The 14,560-nt window shown below is 34.3% G+C and overlaps 2 protein-coding genes and 1 pseudogene across 2 annotated transcripts; all 3 read left to right on the forward strand.

Moving 5' to 3' along the window:
- The first annotated feature begins 294 nt into the window (after positions 1-294).
- LOC123924222 lies at positions 295-3,357 on the forward strand. Its single transcript, XM_045977045.1, has 4 exons — positions 295-663; positions 2,691-2,802; positions 3,020-3,151; positions 3,195-3,357. The coding sequence occupies exons 1-3, from the start codon at positions 330-332 to the stop codon at positions 3,147-3,149; spliced, it is 576 nt and encodes a 191-aa protein (XP_045833001.1). The 5' UTR covers positions 295-329; the 3' UTR covers positions 3,150-3,151; positions 3,195-3,357.
- Positions 3,358-9,508: 6,151 nt separating this feature from the next.
- LOC123922221 (two-component response regulator ARR14-like) lies at positions 9,509-10,447 on the forward strand. The gene has a single exon (XM_045974962.1). The coding sequence runs from the start codon at positions 9,509-9,511 to the stop codon at positions 10,445-10,447; it is 939 nt and encodes a 312-aa protein (XP_045830918.1).
- Positions 10,448-11,663: 1,216 nt separating this feature from the next.
- On the forward strand, positions 11,664-13,157 carry LOC123922222 (annotated as a pseudogene).
- Positions 13,158-14,560: the final 1,403 nt, after the last annotated feature.

Below are 14,560 nucleotides of genomic sequence, written 5' to 3' on the forward strand. Positions count from 1 at the left end.
TCGACCTGCCCTGCATATATAATCCATGTAAAAAAAAAACTAAGGATAATTTGGGTATTATCAGTGATTCAAATAAAGTAATTTTTTATTGTAATTCATGCATCTAATTTACTTTTTTAATTTTTTTTGTCATGCACGTTTTCAAATTTTTATAAATTAATTTTACTAATTTTAAGAAATTTTTTTATTTTAAATTTTTTGAATATGAGCCCTTCGAAGACATGTTAGCAATATCTTAAAATAATTGTGTCAAAAAATAAATAATTAAAAGTCCTTATTTATGAGGTTTTGTGAAGAGAAGAAACAATGAAAGAGACTTTGTAGAAAAAATGACTGAATTTAGTTCACTTGTTCTAAATCTTCAAATTCCATTTTTTACCAAACACACTTCTCTCATCACTACTCCTTGCGCCAGAACCACTTTTTCCCGCAAACCTCTTTCTCTCTCAAATCACCGATCATCATCAAAGTCTCAATCCATTCAAATCCAAGCTACAACAGCGTCGATGGCAGAAGTTGAAGGATCCACCGATTCAATGAATAATCTCTTGTTTGTTGAAATGGGTGTTGGTTACGATCAACACGGGCAGGATATAACTTCTGCTGCAATGAGAGCGTGCAGGGATGCTATTTCTTCTAATTCAATTCCCGCTTTTCGCAGAGGTAATACTTTTATATGATGAGGGTTCTTTCTGCATTGGTTTTGTTTGTTAAAATAAGATGCAATGCAATTGTAGGATTTTGTTTGTGATAGATAGGTGGAATTAGAAATAAGAAAAAACAAAATTAAGTTTTGCATGAATGATAGGAACTTCACCTTGATGCAAATTGGTGGGTTACTATGAGCTTATCCATGTGGTTATGCACTCTGATGGAAGGTGTGTCCGACACTGACACATGTGATTACCTTCGATTAATTCATTTTTTCAAATTTTTACTGGTATCAACGTGTCAGGGTCGCGTCCGGTGTCCGTTTTTGTGTCAGTGCTTCAAATAGGAATCTATTTAGTGAAAGATTCTGGAGAATTTCCTTCGTCATTAAGCAGTATCCTTTGAGTATAATATAAATCCCCTAGCGGATCAATTCCAACGAGCTTTTGAAACAAGTACTTTTTGTAATCGACTCTATAGCTTCTTGGTAAACGTTGGTTCTTCAATCAAGTTTTGAATGACTTTCTACTTTGGCGGGTCTTCGAGATCCTTTCAACGACCTATGTTGAAAAAAATATCTATCTATCTATATGATACGATCAATTGTGTAGTGAAGCAAATCAAAGTTAAGGTTGTATATCGATAGGATGAGCGATAGGAACTTGACCTCGATGCAAATGAAGTCCATTTCCTATTACTTTTTATTTTTAGAATGATGTTGGATGTCATGAAAATTGCTTTACGACTCTGTCACAAAGGCAGTTATGGAAACGTGCAACTATATTATTCACTATACCCTCCGTCATTTCTGGCAAAGACACTAGGTCATTGGTTAATTCACTATGCATGAGTCTTTCATGATTAAAACTTCCATACTAAATAGCTTCGCACTATTTTTTAACAGATGTTCAAGTATCGTGAATATCTGATGTTTTATTGGAGTTGCAACTTGTAAATTGCGACACATAATAGTCGGGTCATCTTCACTCCTTTCATTTATGTGGAATGTCAAATTCCCAACATAAATAAGCCAACAGAAGCATTTATTTACATCATAGCTTATGTCGCTAGGTTTGATCTGTTTCCTGATTATTTTTTTCCAGCAAGTTACGTGTGTGCAATTATCTGTGCGGCTATTTATTTTCCCTAGTACCTGCGAGTTAAAGATGTACTTTTATCTGCCTGTGGTTTTTTGTTAGGTGAGATACGATGGAGTGAATGAATCCCTAATCTTCTATGAACTATCTTTTCAAGTTCCTGGGGAATCAAGGAATGAAATGCTAGATCTAAGCATATGCTATTATCATTTACATATCATATATATCAAATTAAAGTTTAGAAAGATACAAATTTGATGACTTCTGCGCAAAGATGTCTCTTTTTCCTCCTATTCCTGATTAAGTGTTGATAAGAACAAATTCAAAACTAATTTTGATGTTTTAATTTTCCGCTCCATGTGCTTGTTCCGGTTTACTTTGCCATTTCAATTACTTGGTATTGTGTTTGTGAATTGCAAAATATTCAAGATAGAGAATGGAGATTTTGTTACAAACACGAGAACTACATAAGGGAGAAAGTAATCATGATTTCAAAGTTTGACGCGTGCCTATGTCTGGCACTTAAATATTACCAATAAAAATATGAATGTTGTCCATTAATTTGTAGTTTAACTATTGCCATACACATGCTGAATTTAAACCATGTTTGTCTTGCATTTTTATTTAACGGATTTCTAACTGTAATCCATACCTTGGTTTCTGGTTGTTATTGGTAAAAACCATTTCTATAGAGAGTAATTAATAATGAGGTAATAAGTTTTACTTGATCCCTACCTCACTAGTTCAAGATAATATGTAGTTCTGGAAAATATCATACGCTCAAATGGTCGATATATGAATGAAATTGCCACTTATTTGGAATCCAAGTGGAAACTTTTATAATTCACAGTTGATAATTGTTTCTAGAACATCTATTTTGACAATTGATGTTCAAAATTGTATCTTCAGTTCTAAATTTCTAATCAGATGAATTTGGTTTAGGTTCCATTCCTGGTGTCAGTTTTGGTCAGATGAAATTGCAGATCAAGCTAGGGGTCCCTCATTCTCTCCAACAATCTCTTGATATTGAGAAAGTCAAGTCTGTATTTCCCTAGTGAGTACTTGCATCAGTATAAACTAATGCTGTTTTTTTCCTTTCCAAAAGTTTTAATTTCTCTATATGTGATTATGCGGCTATCCATATGATATCATATTTTATCAATGGTGTTTTCACCTTCCAAAGTTAAGGTCGCAATACAATAACATCTTCCGCGTCTATTCTTTATAATATGTTATTTAACTTTCTTTCTTCCTCCTATCCAACATTGCAGTGGAAAAATTTTGAATGTTGAAGTTGTGGACGGTGGTTTGATATGCTCAAGTGGGGTGCTTGTGGAAGAGATGGGTGACAAGAATGAGGATTGCTACATTGTTAATGCTGCTGTTTATGTCGGTTATTAACTTTCTGTTGCAGAGAGTTTTGTTCAACCCTTTCTGCTGGTAATGGACTCCTGATATTGATAATTGATAGCTTCTGTTGTATAATGAATTGTACATTTCGATATTACAATGCCATGGTTCTTGTTTGGTCGTCATATATGCCATTGCCATAGTGCTGAACTAATATAGCATGACATAGTGATATATGCTAAAGCATACCCATATCATATCTGTATGCTTCTATGGCCCATAAACTACAATTCCCAGCAAAGAAGACAGTTTCAATTTTGTGAGTTGTTAATCTTTGAAGTTTGACCTTAAACAAAATTATTCTTCACTAATTAATTACTAATTCACACTTTTTTTTATCTACACTCACTGAACCTGCATTATGAACAAATTTTTGTAATGCCCATTTTGTGCCTCCTTGTTGTCTTTTTTTTTTACAAATTGTTGTCTATCGTTTTTAGAAACTATAAAAGGAAAGTTTGGAAGAGAAAATTGTGTATTTATTACATTGATAAATATTGAATATGTATTTTCAAGACAAATTTTTCTTTTATTGATTTTTTTTTACAGTAAAAAACTTATATTATTTCATTATATAATAAGCTTGCAATACAAGGAGGTATAAACTTATGGAAATAGCGACTAAGTCATGAAATGGCCACCCTTGCAATAGCCTGAGCAACCATGTTCGTTTGTAGACTTTACCTCAAAGTCCGAATGTAAAGATAAAATACATTTGATGTTTCTAATAATAAAACTAAATTCAGACACATCGTCATGTATGCTATGAACTGCATCATCTACAATTTTTGAGTCGGTTTCAAAAATGACATTTCTAAAGCCTATTTGACTCAATTCCTCGATAGCCTCTAGCACAGCTACTGCTTCTCCTTCTATGACAGCACATCTACCTTGAATCCAAGAGCTTCCAGCAAGAACAAATCGGCCCAAATAGTCTCTAATGGACCATTCGGCACTAGTTTTCCCAACCTCGCTATGAAAGGTTGTGTCTACATTGCACTTGTACCACCCCGAATTCAAGATTCTGCCACTGTGTGCTCTGCTGCTATTCTGTACTGTTACTGCTGTCACGCACAACTTGCATTGTTTCCCATTCATGCCATAAGTGCACGGCTTTAAGGCCTAGTTGCTAGCCGGGTTCCACGCTTGATTCCACACAATATTATTCCGATTGTTCCATAATACCCAAATCAACATAACAAATTGTCCCGCCTTGATCTTATCAGTGCCTCGGCATACAAACTCATTTGACATAAGTTAAAAATGAGATTTTGACATTCACTAACTTAAATATTTATTGTTAGATATTTTACATAGTAAAAATCACATATTTTTCTTAAAATGACATATTTCAAAAATGGTTTTTATGAAAAGCTATTTAAAATAGTTTTTTTTTTAAAGATTTTTTCAAAATTTTAGTATAAAAAAAATTATAACAAAATGATGAAATACTTAGAATTACATTTTAAGATAAGCAATTCAAACGAATTTTTCATTCGAAAATTTCCTTAAAAACTGACCCAATATTTATTGCAATGAGAGCTTGCATAGATACAAAAATGCTTATTTGTTTTATATAATAAATGATTTCGTATCTCAAAAAACTTGAAACAAAAATACATTACCAATATAGTAATTCAATTTAATTACTATGCATTAGCATTTTTAAAAAATGCTTATTTGTTTTATATAATCACATTTTAACTTATGTTAGAAACTACTCCCTACATTTTTAAGTGTTCGGTTAGAATAATAACACAAAATTAAGAAAGTGTTGCACCTTATCTTTCTGTTATATCCTAATTTTAATACATCAATACATTACTATTTTTTGCACCCACTTTCTTTTTCCAATAAATGTAATATATTATGTAAAAAAAAGTAATATGTGTATGTACCAAATTTTTTTTTTCTTTCCAAATTTAATAAATTCCTATCTGTGTTTTGAGTTGAGCGGTAAATTTTGAAATTGAAATCATTTTGTTACAGATCTGAAAATCCCGCTATTTTGAGTTTACCTTTTAAAACCAACAGATACACTGTGAGAAGAAAGAAGAATGGGAAATCAACGGAATCAGAATAAACATCCTTTTTAAAACCCAACAGCTGAGATTATTACTACTGATAAATTCAAAGGTGAAAATCATCAACATGTTGATATTATTCAAGGAATTGAAAGTTAAGAATATAGCTGGAACGAGATCTGGCTTTACAGCACCAGCTGAGCCGATTGAAAATGGGTCGGCTTGCTTATTGGCGTAAGTAATCATGTTCATGAGGTGCTGTTCAAGACTGCTGACTATTTTGACCAGAGGGGGTGATAATGGAATTTTCTCACCTATGCATGCAATGCATATCATTCATTCTCTGCACAAAACCTAAAGAACAGCAAAATTGAAATTCAAGTTGTTGGTAACTCAACTGAAGGTATCTTTAGTACTTAGTGTTTTTCATTTAATGGAATTTATTATTTAACTTAATTTGGGGTTTTGAATGTTTGAGCTTTAGTAGATATAGGTTTGGATGGTATGACTACTTTTAGTTTATTATTTTTATGTTTGATGGGTTTACAGAATAATGACCCTGACTCCGGTTGACTATGGTTTAAAGCGTCGTCGTGCACATCATGAACAACATCCATCATCAAGTAAGAAAAAGAAGGAAGTTGTTTCTTCAACTTAACATCGTAATTTTAAAGAAGGAAGTTGCCACATCGGTGCTAGTTGTTTTATATGGCAAATTTTACTAGATTCTGTCATCCATATCGACAACATTTGTTCTATGTTTTTTAAATGGTTTTCCTATGTAAAACAGTTTTCATAGTTAATGATTTTATGTAAAACAGTTTTTAAATAATTTTATGTAAAACAGTTTTATGCTTGTGTTTTGATTGAAATACTCGTATTTGTCTCCTTTTCATAGTTAATGCATAAAGTTGGCACATAAATTCTTCCATATGTTACTTGTTTCTCAGACCATAGAGGAGTTTTACTAAAATCATTTGTTTTCTTGTAGGCATATAACTATTAGTCAGCTGACCTGCTGCAACGAATGCGAATTACCCCAATGGTAGCTCAGCGAAGATTGCTTGTACACAAGGTAACATTGTTTCAGTTTGATATTTGGATTGTGAAAAGGATTTATTGTTTCAGTTTGTCATTATATTTCCTCAGGGTGTTAGCTCCATCTGAAACTTAACAAGTATAGCCTTGTGTTAGCAACTGTCACTATTTATATTGTTGTATTAGATTTCTTGATCTTATTTACTATTTTCGTTAAGAAATGTGATTTATGTTGGATTTATTTCAAGTGCTGCTTATATAAAGCAACTTTTTTGATACAAACAAAGTGAAAAAAGGGGAGGGAATCTGGACATCAAGAAAGACCAAGCCCTGTTTGAAATTAAATTGAGAGAGGATTTTGAAGGACTTTTTAAGGAAAAAAAACTCTCATTTCCCTAACTGAATTCTTTATATTTTGTATTTCTATTATCTTTGGTGAAGTTTTATCATAGATATCCGGCAAAACTAGACGCCGACCTGTGCAATGTATGGATCTTTTAGAATGTCATATATAACATTTGATAGGAAGAATAAATCCCTTTCATTAGGTGGAAGAGTGGTTCTTATTAATTCTATATTGGCTAGTGTTCCCCTTTTATTTTTTCTCGTTTTATAAGGCCCCTAGAAAGGTCATTAAAGCTTTGATAAGCATCCAAAGGAATTTTCTGTGGAGTGGGATAGATGCAATTAAGAAGATGGTCTAGGAGTGAAGAATTCGGAGTTGTTCAATTTAGCACTTTGCGCGAAGTGGACGTGGAGGTGCTTAGAATCATTAGCGTTGTGTGGTAGACATGACTCAATATGTGGAGAGATATTGTAGGAGGTTGACAGAGGAAACCCCTTATGCTTTCAGTGGTTTGAAGACGCCATGCATTGAAGGATTGGTAATGGTGAAAGTAGGGTGTTTTGGTCGCATAGATGGCTTGGTAGTTGTACTTTGAAAGAGAGATTTAATAGGTTGTTTCCTGTTACGTACGGTTAACAAAAATGCTTTAGTGTCAGAATTTTTATGTCGCGAGGGTGAATGATGAAATCATTGTTAGCAGAGAAGATTATTTGCCTGGGAGGAGGCTGAACTGATGGAATTAGAAGAGATGCTAGCTGGTGTGTCTGCGAGCCTCTGATCAGTTGATAAATGGGTCTAGAAGTATGATATAGCAGCTGGTTTTTCTGTTAAATCAGCATATAATTTGCTGCAAGAGTTGCTGGTTCTGGATCAAGGTGATGAAAGACACTGTAACGCTTATAAGAAGCTCCGGAAGTGTTCAGCCCCATCCATCGAAGTTTGTTATTCATGGATTGAGAGTTCTTCTCAATAGAATCGCGAAGAAGGAACATTTGAATCGCGAAGTTTTGTGTGTCTAATATTGAGAGTTGCGATTATGTACCACTCTTCTTTTAAATTTGCTAGCCCCCTGTTGATTTTTTTAACTAAAAATTGCACATGTGACATTTAAATATTAAAAAAATAAAATTAGTTTTAAAATTGAAAAAATGTATTAATTTTTTTGAATAAAAGATTGAATAATTGTTGTTTTTTAAAAAAACAGTTTACAAAGTTTTAAAAATGAATTAAAAAATTAGTTCATAAAAAAACAATTATTTTAAATTATTTTTAAAACTTTATAAACTTTTTTTTTTAAAAAAATAATCATTCAACCTATTATTAAAAAAATTAATACATTTATAAAATTTTAAATTTTAATTTTTTATAAAAAAATATTTTATTTTTAAAATTTTATAAACTGTTTTTTTTTTAAGAAAAATAATGATTATATGTTTTAAAAATTAAAACTTTTTTTTTAATTTTTTTTAAATGTCACATAAGTAATTTTTAGTCAAAAAAGTCAACGGGGGGCTAGCAAATGTAAAATGGGCTAAACTTGGGGAGCCAAAACCGCACAATTGAAACTTAGGGGCCAAAATCTCACAATTATCAAACTTAGGGGGTTAAAATCGCATAATTGAAACCTTGGGGCCCAAAATCGAACAATTGTGAATTGTGGGGGCCAAAATTGCAATTTAGCCAAAAAAAAGTTAATAATCTCACTATTCAAAATACCTTAAATATTTCATGAGATTAAAAATCATCGTAAATTATTTATACAATACTTACATGAACCTTCCGATAAAAATTGGAGTTTAAAATTTGATTTTGAAAAATGTTCAGTTTTCATCAATCAAATTATTAAAATATAAGGAATAATAATGGATAGATATTTAGAACTTTTTAATTTATGATGAATTATTTATGAATTTTTTAGCCAAAAAAACTTAAAAATTCATATCTAATTAATCCATCGTTAAAAAAAATAATTTTTTGCAAGGACCAAAAAACTCGTAACAATAAATATTTTAGGACAAAAACTTGCTAAAAAAATAATAAGGAATAAAAATAAAATTTAAAATAATTATCTAGATTAATAAAGTAATAAAAGAATATAAGATTTGGATACCCATCTTTTCCCCTCAATTTCTATAATAATAATAATAATAATAATAATGGATAGATAGATAGTTAATTAGTTAGTAAGATAAAATAAAATAAAAAGAATAAATGCAGAAAAATAATAAAATATTACTTGTTCACGAAGTATTATATATTACCGTTATTACTAAACCCTAAAATCACATCCTATATATAACACAGTACTCATTCATTAAATTCTTCACTCTCACTCATTCTTCGCTCTCACTCATTCTTTCAATTCTTCGCGCTCACTCATTCTTTCAATTCTTCACTCTCAAATTCTTCGCTCTCAGTAAATTCTTCTCACTCTCTCTTAAATTCTTGCGATACAATTCTTGATTTCTTGCAAGTTCTGTTCTTGCCCTGTTCTTCACTAATTCCCCTCAGAATTTATCGCTTCTTTCTGAAGAATTTATCTGATATCTCTCTGTTGCAAGAAGGGTTACTGACGAACGAAGGGATACTGTTCTCTCGCCTTAAATCAAGGTTGCCCAGAATTCTAATTCCCCTCAAAATTATCTCTTGTTTCTGTGTTCTCTTCTTGCCCCTCCCTCAGTATTCTTCATCGCCAAGGTTACCGCCGTTCCTCCGTCGCAAACGGCTCTGTTTGGGATAATTCATTCTTGATTTCTTGCGAGTTCTCCACCTTTCATTGCCAAGGTTGCTGCCGTTCCGCCCGTCATCCTTCGCAAACGGCTCTGTTTCGGATAATTAACTTACGGTACAATAATTCCTCCCTCCCTTATTCATTCTTGATTTCTTGCGAGTTCTCCACTAATTCCTTCTTGCCCCTCGGAATTGAAAGGTTTCTTTTTGCAATGGCTCTTTCCACTGAGATTGATGACCTAGTTCATTACCAATTACAAGAGAGTTTAAGAGTCATTGTGATTGATCATGACATCACTCGACTTCATGCCATCGCGAATATGTGTATTCAATACAACTATCATGTTATGACATCCACTTTGGCTTCTTTTGCCCTGAATCTTTTGAGACAAACAAAGGGTCCTTTTTTTGATTTGATATTAATTGATGCTCAAATGCCGGATATGGATACATATGACTTTTTGGAACGTGTTACACAAGAAATCAAAATTCCGGTTATTATAATGGGTGTTGATAACACAACAAGTGAAAGGATGAATGGGGCTTGTGATTATTGGCTAAAACCTTTGGACCCGAATGATATCAAAAGCATGTGGCTACATGTTACAAGAATTTCACATGATCAAATTCAAAGAGACTCGGAGGTGGTAAAAACCGGACAAAAACGAAAGAAGAGAGATGAAGAAAGTGAAAAAAAGATGAACCGAGTATCATGGAGGTCATCACCAGAACTTGAAGAAAAATTTATAGGAGCTGTGAATCATCTTGGCATTGACAAGGCAACACCAAAACAAATTATTGAGTTGATGGATGTTCGGGGTTTGGAAACCTCGCAGGTTGCTAGCCACTTGCAAAAATTTCGACTTCGTCGTTTCAATTGTTCAAGTAAAAAGGCAAAGCCAACAAGTGGAAGGGAAAATTTAAATGTTCCTCGTGAAAGCATTCAAGTTGTTGAGTCAATGGCAGAACATGATAAAAAATCTGATAACAACTTTCATGCACAACAACAACATCCGATTCCGATGGTGTTTGATGATTTTGAAGTTTCCAATATTTTGACTAACAAGACCAACATGATGCTAGATGATTCATCATCACTATATGAACAAGGATGGTATCCATTCGAAGATTTTGGTCCTTATTTTGACTAACAAAACCAATGAATGACTATGGAAACAGAGTTGATCTTTTATACATGCCTCAGACTCAGTTATTGCTAACTACTTTGATCGATTCATCCTTTGGATCAATCCATTCATCAAAGTCACCGAAAGTATTCTCACTCCTATGGTCCACACCGTCATCTTTACTCACTATTTCAATTTGATTCATCAACCCTCAACGATGGAGGCTCATCTATGCCACTGAATTCTTTACAATTGGATAATTTCTCAGACCTACCGTTGGATGGACATTGCTAAGAGTTACTAGGAATTTATTACATTTCTTTAAGTTTAGGGTTTATTACTAATTTGATGTAAATTAGGTTTTATTTTGATGATTATTAATGTTGTATCATCCTCAATATGAGGCCATGTTTGTATGATTGATCATGATATATATCAGTTTTATGCAATTGGTTTTTGTTTTGTTTAATATTGCATCAGTTAAAAATTCCTAATTCTGCAAAATGTAGCAAATTAAGTTTCAAATAGATTTGGAAATTGGTCAATTTATACGGGCATACAGCATTTGCCTACCCTTGCTTAAAAATTAGCATAACAGAATTTGAACAAACCACTCATTTTTGCAATCTGCAATTAACAACACTGGAACACGATGGCAACAATGCAAACTTGTTCGGAGTTTCACTATCTAATTTGTGTTGAACCTGTAGGGTACTGGTCTTGTTTTTCATGATACAGGTGCTTAGTGCTTACTACATGAGTATGGCAGCTACTTACAATCTGAAGATTTGGATTAGATCAAGGTTTGTTGCTAAGCTAAGTTTCATATTCATATATCAATGAATCTCATATAGGACTTGGAATATTTAATTGTTTCTCTCAAACAGTTTTACAATTGTTTATGTCAGTATATAAGCTAAAAAAAGTCAATCTAAACAGGCCATAAGTCATGGTTTCTCTTTTTTCTACATTTGTAAGAGTATTGCAATGTAATGTTGATGTTGTGGTATTATTGGGTGTTATTGTAGGAAGCTTCTTCTGCTCAGTACATACTGCAGCAGTACATTGCTGCATCCGGTGGTTTGAATCTTTCAAAATTCCATTGGCAATGCTTATGCAAAGGGAAAAGTGAGGTTGATAATATCCGAGTTCGAGACTGCTAAGAAAGTCCCGTGCAACCAGAATTTCCTTCAAAGTTGCAGAGTCTGGTTGATTTGTTTTGTGGCAGATGAATCCGGATATGTGGTATGCGGAACTCGCTATTGGTAACCGTAAGATGCTGGTTGCAATGAGAAGCTTGTGCGGAGGCACACACCTTGGCTGGTGCACATACTGCTAAAGAGCCTGTGAGGCCTCTTCGGTGCGCGCTTCAGGTTGATTTGAAATCTTCCATTCTCTCCTACCTTTACATATGCGAATCTTGTTGAATTATAATTTAGACTTGTTTGTTTCTATGTATAAGATCTTGATCCAAGAACAACTCCTAGTATGTTTATCAATGCAAGATGCATTGGAGAGGAGAAGATAAATGAAGAGGATTGTTTCATCCTCAAGCTTTGTGCAGATCCATCGACATTAAAAGCCAGGAGTGAAGGTTCAGCAGAGAACATAAGGCATGTTTTGTTCGGATACTTTAGTCAGAAAACAGGAGTTCTTGTTCACTTCGCATTCAGAAGGCGATGTAGTTTATTGGGAGACCACGATTAATTCATTTCTCGACGACTATAAACCTGTTAAAGGGATTATGATTGCTCACTCGGGTCAATGTAGTGACACTTTTCAGGTTTGGGGAAACAACAATGAGCCACACTAAGACCAGGATGGAAGAAGCATGGACAATTGAGGAGCTGGCATTCAACGTTCCCGGCCTTTCCATAGACTGTTTTATTCCTCCATCGGAGCTTCGGTTTGCTTCTATTAGTGAAGCCTCCGAGCTTTCAGCCTTCCACAAGGTCAGAGGGTGAAGAGTAAAACCGCTATGGCTAAAGCTGCATACCATGCCAAAGTTACACACTTATGAAAATCACAAGAAAGAAAGCAATAAATAACATTAACTGGACAGTGGATGTTTAGCAAAGACGAAGTTTCAGAATTAGCCTAATTGTTGTAAGTTGTAACGTTAATACTTTCGGTTCGTCCAATGACTCCTTACTGAGGTAAAATGGTAAAGATTATTGCGGCAGGGTTCATCAAATTTGTAAATAGAACTGATCAGTCACAGATGAAGAACTTTCAAATTATGACAAGTTACTTTCAAATTAAGCCAAAGCTTAAAGATGAGTAATTTTATGAGTGTGTCCTTATGACCTTATGACAAGTTGCACTTAAGCCAAAGCTGTTGCAGTTTCTGCCACTGTGTTGCCTGCTGTTCGCGTCTGCTACTGTGATTTCTTGCTGTCCGCTTTCTTTTGTGTGGTTCCAAACCCAATTATTCTGATTATTCCAAAGAACCCAGATTACCATTGTTGCCTTCCCTGCTGTATCTTTATCTGTGTTTTTGCATATATCCATAAGGCACTAGCACTCTATCGGCGTGTTAAATTGCTGAGTTCTTTGCAGATTGGTAGCTTTTAAGCATGCTGTTTGCCATGCTCTTCTGCTGTCATGACAGTCAAAGAGGAAGTGCCAATCACTTTCATGTTCATTCTCACATATTGGACAATCTAATTGGCAAGGTACACATATCATATACTACCTCTCTTTCTCTGGGTTAACTTTGATAGATGTTTCTTTCTCTGGGTGTCTTTGAGGTGTTAAGGGTGAATTTTGTCATTATCACATATCATACTACCTCTCTTTATTCTCTCTTGCTCCTAGTATTTTTGTATTAAATGTAAATGAATATAGGTGAATATAGAATTTTTGAATGTAAATAATTCAAATCCGAGTTATGCTACTTAACTACAAGAAAATGTGACAAGAGAAGGGAAATAGCAAAAATTATATATGTTGCAAATTTGCCTTGAAAACGTGAAAAAACAACACTAGTCTGTTGTTTTCCGCCCCGGGCGGAAAAACCTGTGTTTCGGGCGGAAAACTGAAGCAGAATAAGGGGGGCTCTCTGTTTTGCCGCCCCAGGCGGAAATATTGGTGTTTCAGGCGGAAGTTTCCGCCTCAGGCGGAAAAAGCTGTGTTTCGGGCGGAAATCACTGCAGGGTATTTAAAGGGTCACGTTTTCTGTTTTTTCAGAGGAAGTTTCGAGGGTTTCTTTCACCAAAAACGGCGGCTAGGGTTAAGAGGGTTACTCTTGGTTCATCTCTAGGTTTTGGGTGTTGATTCTTTCATCTTGTAATCACTTATCATTGAAATCTCTTGGTCACGGGAAGAGATTTGGGAAAAGGGTAGAATTAGGGTTGAAGTCTAATTCTTGCAACTCTTTTGTATTGAATCTCGTTGTAATCAAGCTTTTCATTGATAGTGGAACGGAGGGTGGCTCTCTCCCCCAGAGTAGGTCGGTTTTGACTGAACTGGGTAAACAATTTATTGTGTCCTTTTCTTTTTCCTCGCCGTTTATCATTATTTGTGATTATTATTGCCGTTCGCTTATTTTGATTGCTTAATCGTATTTGCTCCACACATCAAGATTATTATTGGTGTGATTTTTATCGAATTCACAACAATTGGCGCCCACCGTGGGGCAAAGGATCAAACGAATTAAGTATCATGGGTTCTAAGTGGGAGATTGAGAAGTTCACCGGTAAAAATGACTTCGGTTTGTGGAAGGTGAAGGTACGAGCAATATTAACACAACAAAAGTGTGTTGAAGCATTGTTGGGCATATCGAATATGCCAAATACTCTCTCGAACGCAGAAAAGAGCGAGATGAATGATAAGGCTTTGAGTGTCATTATCTTGTGCCTCGCGGATAATGTGTTGAGGGAAGTAGCTAAAGAAAAAACTGCGGCGGCTATGTGGACCAAGCTGGATGCGTTGTATATGACGAAGTCTTTGGCACATAAGCAGTGTTTGAAAGAACGGTTATTTTTCTTTCGAATGGTGGAGAACAAGCCTGTGGTGGAGCAACTTTCGGAGTTCAACAAGATCATTGACGACTTGGCGAACATTGACGTGAATTTGGAAGACGAGGACAAGGCCTTTCATTTGTTGTGTGCTTTACCCAAGTCACTTGAAAATCTC

This window comes from Trifolium pratense, linkage group LG4 (genome assembly GCF_020283565.1).
Source record: "Trifolium pratense cultivar HEN17-A07 linkage group LG4, ARS_RC_1.1, whole genome shotgun sequence".
NCBI lineage: Eukaryota > Viridiplantae > Streptophyta > Magnoliopsida > Fabales > Fabaceae > Trifolium > Trifolium pratense.

Coding starts and splice junctions, on each gene's coding strand:
- LOC123924222 (XM_045977045.1), top strand. CDS start 330: ATGACTGAATTTAGTTCACTTGTTCTAAATCTTCAAATTCCATTTTTT. Junction 664..2,690: donor AATTCCCGCTTTTCGCAGAG/GTAATACTTTTA, acceptor AATTTGGTTTAG/GTTCCATTCCTGGTGTCAGT. Junction 2,803..3,019: donor GTCAAGTCTGTATTTCCCTA/GTGAGTACTTGC, acceptor CCAACATTGCAG/TGGAAAAATTTTGAATGTTG.
- LOC123922221 (XM_045974962.1), top strand. CDS start 9,509: ATGGCTCTTTCCACTGAGATTGATGACCTAGTTCATTACCAATTACAA.